Source organism: Danio aesculapii, chromosome 20 (assembly GCF_903798145.1).
Source record: "Danio aesculapii chromosome 20, fDanAes4.1, whole genome shotgun sequence".
NCBI lineage: Eukaryota > Metazoa > Chordata > Actinopteri > Cypriniformes > Danionidae > Danio > Danio aesculapii.
Genome location: NC_079454.1, coordinates 24526690 through 24533016, shown reverse-complemented (window position 1 = coordinate 24533016; position 6327 = coordinate 24526690). Strand labels below are relative to the sequence as shown.

At 38.8% G+C, this 6327-nt stretch overlaps 2 protein-coding genes across 2 annotated transcripts in view; one reads left to right on the top strand and one right to left on the bottom strand.

Moving 5' to 3' along the window:
• Positions 1 to 1317: 1317 nt before the first annotated feature.
• si:dkey-90m5.4 (leucine-rich alpha-2-glycoprotein) lies at positions 1318 to 3904 on the bottom strand. The gene is made up of 3 exons (XM_056481713.1): positions 3794 to 3904; positions 3216 to 3558; positions 1318 to 2086 (listed from the first exon to the last, which is right to left on the bottom strand). The coding sequence occupies exons 2-3, from the start codon at positions 3547 to 3549 to the stop codon at positions 1437 to 1439; spliced, it is 984 nt and encodes a 327-aa protein (XP_056337688.1). The 5' UTR covers positions 3550 to 3558; positions 3794 to 3904; the 3' UTR covers positions 1318 to 1436.
• A 1655-nt stretch (positions 3905 to 5559) lies between these two features.
• The window catches only part of slc10a4 (solute carrier family 10 member 4), a 10554-nt gene continuing 9786 nt past the window's right edge, over positions 5560 to 6327 (top strand). Inside the window, exon 1 of the mRNA XM_056481710.1 lies at positions 5560 to 6195. Within this exon, the coding sequence (XP_056337685.1) occupies positions 5693 to 6195 (503 nt within the window). The 5' untranslated portion in view covers positions 5560 to 5692. The remainder of the gene's footprint in view (positions 6196 to 6327) is intronic.

The following is a 6327-nucleotide window of genomic DNA, read 5'->3' as shown; positions in this document are numbered from 1 at the left end:
TTGTTGCTTATTTGTCCATAATTCCTTTTATTTTATAGCATTTGACCATAGACTTTAGGGGTGTAACGGATCACGGTTGATTCGTGCAGATCACAACCCATGGTTCGAAACACACGTGACCCTCGGATTAATACATTTTTTTATATTTGTAAATTAATCCTAAATCTCTTAACGATCGCAAAGAGATCACCTATCATGGGATTTAAATCACATGTATGAAAGCATTTAAGCTTTCTTGTAAAATATAATTTTGACGGAAGAACTTGTGGTGGGTTATTTGGGTTGTGGTGGGTTTCTTAGGTTATTAAAGGTGTTTTCTGTCACTACTCATTTAGCCTGCATTAATGCATTCAGTGTAAAGCTGCACAATCAATAAAAGATCGAGACACCCCCGCAACATAAACTATAAATTATGTTGATTTGCATATGTTTATTAATCCTTTGAATCGCTGCTTTCAAATTTGTGTTTGAAAAACGCAAAAATCAAAAAAAGAGATTCAGTTTTTAGTCTTCTGAGTTGGTTATGAAGTTACAAACAGTCAAATGACACAGAGGTACTGGGATAACAGTTTATACTTTAGGTAAAACCATGTTTACGGTAAAGATTAAAATCACCATCATGTGCACTTAACAACGCTCAAAACATGAAAGTTGTAGGCAGCAATTACATTATTTAACAATAGGTGGCGACAACCAGCCGTCAAAAATATGCCACTGAATAATTCTTCAAAAATTATCCATCTAGCAATGAAACAAACATAATAATAACTGAATCATTGATTCAAAATGAGACTAAAAGTAAATATGGGTTGTACAAATTATAATATCAGATTTCTACATTTAGCGTTATCAGCAACAGTAGTAGTAACAGTGAATTTTTCACAGTACTGAACATTTTCCAATTTATTTTTATTCAGCTGATTTACTCATTTTTATATTTTTTTCCAATATGTTTTTGTAATAAATGGAAAGCAAATGACATTTGTCGTCTCCCCTTTTTAGCTGATCCAAAAAATGGTCTGATCCGTGACTACAAAACCATAATGTGATCCGACTTCAAGTGTTAGATCTACAGTGCAAAATTGAGGCTGTGATTGATTTTTGGTTATAGTTCTGTGCCTTTTAATACATTACATTTTAAAGATCATAATTCAAAAACTACTCATTATTTATTTTTAAAGATTTTTTTGGTTATTTAGCTATAGTTATCTATTTTATTTCATTTATTTGTTATTGTACTAAATCCTACATGTGTTACGTTTAAGACTTAAAAAAATAATTTGAAATGTCAAAAAGAAGAGCTATGTCACAATTAAGTACAGTTCCATTAAATCTTAAATGTTTATTTCCAGTGCAGCTTGCAAACCATTAATGGAAATTGCTTAAACCTTTGCTTCCACTTTTTAATACATTTTCTCTTCCAGAACTTGTTTCTCTCACTCTTTAAGGCCCATGTCTTTGCGGGTAAGTGTTGCAATGACACGATCTTTCAGGCTCTCTGGTGCAGCACATTTAGGCTCTGACTGAAGCGACTCCATGGTAACTTTCCTCCATAGATACTCTATTTTAGCATCACAATGCCAAGGGTTAAAGGTCAGCTCCACCCAGCTGGTATTAATATCTAATATGCCAGGTGACAGAAACTGCAGCCTGTTGTCACTGAGATCAACATACTCCAAGCGCTTGAGCTCCTGGAATACAGTTGGAGGAAGGCTGTCTATTCTGTTTTTTTGCAAGAAGATGTGCGTCAGGTTAGTAGAGCGGATAAAGGCTTTCACATCCAGGGTCTGGATTTTGTTCTGGTCCAAATAAAGCCTCTCCAGAGCAGGGTGAGCATCTAGACACCCTAACGGAAGTTCTTCGATTTTGTTCTGCGAGAGGTGCAGAACCTTCAGGTGTCTCAGATTTTGTAGTTGGGCCATTGGAAATTTCATGAGTTGGTTTCCAGACAGGTCCAACCAAGTGAGATTGCTGTTGTTGGGAAACCAATCTGGGTGGATGCTGGAGATGCGGTTGTCTTTCAGCACCAGGTTGAGGAGTGGAGCGTGATGGAAAACATACTCTGGTAGCTCTCGCAGTTCATTATCTGAGCAGAGTTCAGATGAGAATAGTTAGAGAACAATACAAATGTGACCTGCTGCATTATTTTGAGTAGTATTTAGGCTGTCCTAAAACCTTTAAATCATTTTGGAGAAAATTGACCAAAAAAGGTCAGGTATTGCATCAGCGCTCTTCATTGGCCTTAAGTTAAATAGTGCAGTTTAAAAGGTTCTTGTTTGTTTACAAAGGCCAGTGGTGTTTGGCCCCTCAGTATATTCAATTCTTTTCAATTCATGTTTATTTATATAGCGCTTTTTACAATGTAGATTGCGTCAAAGCAGCTTAACATAGTTCTAGTAAAGTCCAGATTTATATAGTCCAGAGTATATCTCTGATCTTCTGTCATAATATGCATCTAGTCACCTTTGTTTGTCTAACAGATTACAGTTGGTTGTTCCCAAGACACATCTCAAACTGAAAGGTAACTGCTTTTTTGTGTCAGCTTCACTCTTTGTGTCAGAACTCATTTAAATGTTTTTTGCATGAAGTCTTAAGCAGTTTTTAAAATGCCCTAGCCTATAAATAAATGCTACTGTGAGTGACTTTAGCCTTCAAAGATTCCAAACGATTTGTATTAAGAATTTGATTGTTTGAGTATAACTAGACCAGTGTTAGGTAAAAATTGAGTTCACTCGCAAGATAGTGCACATTTAGTTAGATATATATTTATTATTTTAGTGATATACTTCTTTCTTTGTTGAATTTTCCAGCGAACTAACGAGGTATGGACATTTACAGGTAAATTCAACCTCACATGACGTTGTTCACCAGCACTTTTTGTTGTTTTCATGCTGTTTAAACGTTATAGATGCTATTTGTTTAGTAAAGAAAATGGCCGTCTTTCGCGGCCTTTGTGCAGCCGTTAGAACTGAGGCAGATACAAATATCTAATGCCACAGACCGTCACAACGGCAGTCTCTGCTTGAACATGTTAATAAAAATGTAAAAGCTGAGACGTTTCAATACTCATAACAATTCAGATCAATTAACGGAATAAACTAAAATGATAAACAAAAAAAGTAAAAACTTTTCCCTCCATTTTAACGGCTCATTACGACCACTGCTTCATTTGAATTCAAAGTCGTATTTGTCACACAGACACACACATCACCTACCTGTGAGGTCAATGGTGTGCAGGTACTTCAGGTCTTTCAGAATATCTGCCGGTAAACTGCTGAGCTTGTTGCCGGGCAGGTGTAACTCCTCCAGAAGCGGGATGGCTCTTAAGTGTTCAGAAGTCAGCACGCTCAGGTTGGTGAACTGGATGGTCAAAGACGTGGTGCTGGCAGGAAGACCGTCTCCAGGAAAATGAGAGAGTCCAGCATCAGGACACACGACCTCGGTGGTTTTGGCGCTGAAGTGGCACGTGCATCTCTTTGGACACGAGAGGGCGTCACGACTACACACGACCAGCATCACCGCGAGCGCGCGCACGAGCCAGGAGTTCATCTTCACGAACTTGAAGAGAAGAAAAAAAAAGTTAAAGTTCAAATTATTTTTTCACAAATACTTGTTTACTTCATAAGACAGAGCTGTTTTGCTTTTGAGGAGATATTTACTTGGAACAAAACTAATTTCAACTAATAGTTATAGGCTTATAAAGAAAACGTAAGGTAGATTAGTAAAATTGCCTGGCCAATTCTTCTAAATTTTGGTAAAAGTGGTAAAAAAAACAATAAAAACACAATTTTACCTTGTGTAAATGTCCAGTTATTCCAAAATTTTGCTCATTAGCTTGGGTTATATAACCTGACAGAGACTGTCCTGTGTGTGCCTCCAGCACTGTTTACAGGAAAATAAAACAGTCAGAGAAAACCCGTCACTAATGCAAATAGTGATCTGAACATGACGGAGGGTGAAAGTACACACCGCATTTCCAAAAAGACAATTCATTAAAACGGCTAAAATGTAGCAGACATGCCGTCTTTTTAAAAAAATAAAATAATAATAATAATTACGAATGGTGGCCAAGGCTAAAATATAAAATCTTCGAGTAAATTGAGAAAATGTTTATAGTGAACGACTAATAACAGTCTAGTATTGGATCAATACATGTAAATGATTGATGTTTTCCTGAAGAATCACCCTTGCACAATGAGGTTGCACAACACAAATAGGAACAAGTTTTCATTTCAAATCATGTTTCAGGTTCCCAGTGGTTTGTTTCTTGCTGAGGAAATTGCTGAAATTGATTTTGAAAATGATTTTGTGGTGAAATAAACATTACAGATAAAAATTACAGGCAAGTATTACATTTATAGTAAATTAAATATTAAATATATTAAATTTCAGGCAAGAATTTAAAAAGGTAATTGACTTTTATTTAGAGTCTCAATTCAAGCTGAAGGTTTGCATTTATGTTTCACTTGTAGCCTATTTATATTAACTCTGCATGAAATACTCATCTTTCTGATGTTGCTTCCCACCATGTACATGTTGCTGCATTTTTTCCACATTGAAGGCTATCCTTTTCTATTTCCGTTTTTCAGCTGAATGAATGATTTTGTTGTTAACTTGCTTTGTCTTTGATAAATTTCCCATTCACATATTTAAAAAAACTATTAAGTTATTAAAGGTCTTCGAGTTCAGTAGCCACGTTGTTTCCTTAAATGTTTCGTAAAATTAAAAATGATAAATCGCTAAATTAAACTCATGAAAATGTCCATGTTCAATTAATCCTCTGTTTAAAAAGATGCGCTAATTTGACAGCATTTCTATAACATTATTCATTTTCATTTAAATGGTCTGTTTTTCTTTACCTTAGAAACATATTTCATCCTGATAGCTACTAGGACAGGTTGTACTGTTTACTATCAATTTATTATAGTTATATTCATTCATTTATTTTCTTTTCGGCTTATTCATCATAGGTCGCCACAGTGGAATGAACAGCTAACTTATCCAGCATATGTTTTACACAGCGGATGCCCTTCCAGCAACCCAACACTGGGAAAAACCCATACACTCTTGCATTCACACACTTATTGCACTTATTCAATTCACCTGTACCACATGCCTTTGGACTGTGGGGGAAACCCACGCAAAGAACATGCAAATTCCACACAAATGCCAACTGACCCAGCCGGGACTCGACCCAGGACCTTCTGCTGTGAGGCGAATGTGCTACCGTGACGCCCTGTTAGTCACTCTTTTAGTTGTTATATATTATTTTATATTAAAATACAGTTTAATTCGGGTATCTATTATGACTTAACTGATTGTTAATACACTTTAAAACTTTTGACCAACTTTTTTTGACAAATAGACCTAGAATATTGGCGCGGAATAAAAAAACGGACATGATTTTAATACGCCAAGAGGGAAAAGCCAAGATGAGAAATGTGTCTGTGTCCAGCTCTTAATTAATGAGGATGGCGCCTGTAATGGCTCTTGGTGACGCGGTGCGCCCCACGCCAAACCCCTCCCGGTGTGCCCGCACTGCGCTGGAGAGCCGGTGTCCCTCCGTCACCGCGGAAAGTCCTACAATGATCCTGTGCCGCTAGAGGAGCGCGCGCCCTGCCTTTCTCCACAGTTCAGGGAGGGGACACCTGCGGGGACCGAGGATCTTTTGGAGAGCTCCAGTCCCCAGGAGATGGAGACCTACAGCACCTACAGGAGGCTTCTGACCTTCACGGAGGGTCTCGACACTTTCCCGGAGAGTCCACATGTGGCGGAGTTACGCGCCACGCAAGAGCCGCTCACTCTGGTTCCCAGGAGCGATGTGGCTCCAGCGGGGCTCCTGGCGGCTCAGTTCTCGTCCTCTGAAGCGCCCGCTCACCGGATCGTGGCTTTCTGGGATTCACCCTTGAGTCACTGGATTAATGTGTTTGTTGGCATAGTCCTGTGCTTCACCATGCTCGGGCTGGGCTGCACGGTGGAGCTCAGTCAGCTGGGCGAGCACATCCGCAAGCCCATCGGAGTGCTGCTGGCGGCGGTGTGCCAGTTTGTGCTGATGCCCCTCATCGCCTTCCTGCTGGCTCTTGCCTTCTCGCTCAACGATGTGGCCGCGATGGCTGTGCTGCTGTGCGGCTGCTGCCCCGGAGGAAACCTCTCCAACATCATGACTTTGCTGGTCAACGGAGAGATGAACCTCAGGTAGATGACAGATCTTTGCCCACATCAGACCGGTAATGCGGTGCGAGGGTTTTTTTGTTGTTGAGTTAAATATTTTAAGTTGTTTAATAATGTCTTTACAAAGTATAAAAAATAATATATTATGAGAATGTA

Coding starts and splice junctions, on each gene's coding strand:
- si:dkey-90m5.4 (XM_056481713.1), bottom strand. CDS start 3,549: ATGAACTCCTGGCTCGTGCGCGCGCTCGCGGTGATGCTGGTCGTGTGT. Junction 2,087..3,215: donor GCACACCATTGACCTCACAG/GTAGGTGATGTG, acceptor AACTCTGCTCAG/ATAATGAACTGCGAGAGCTA.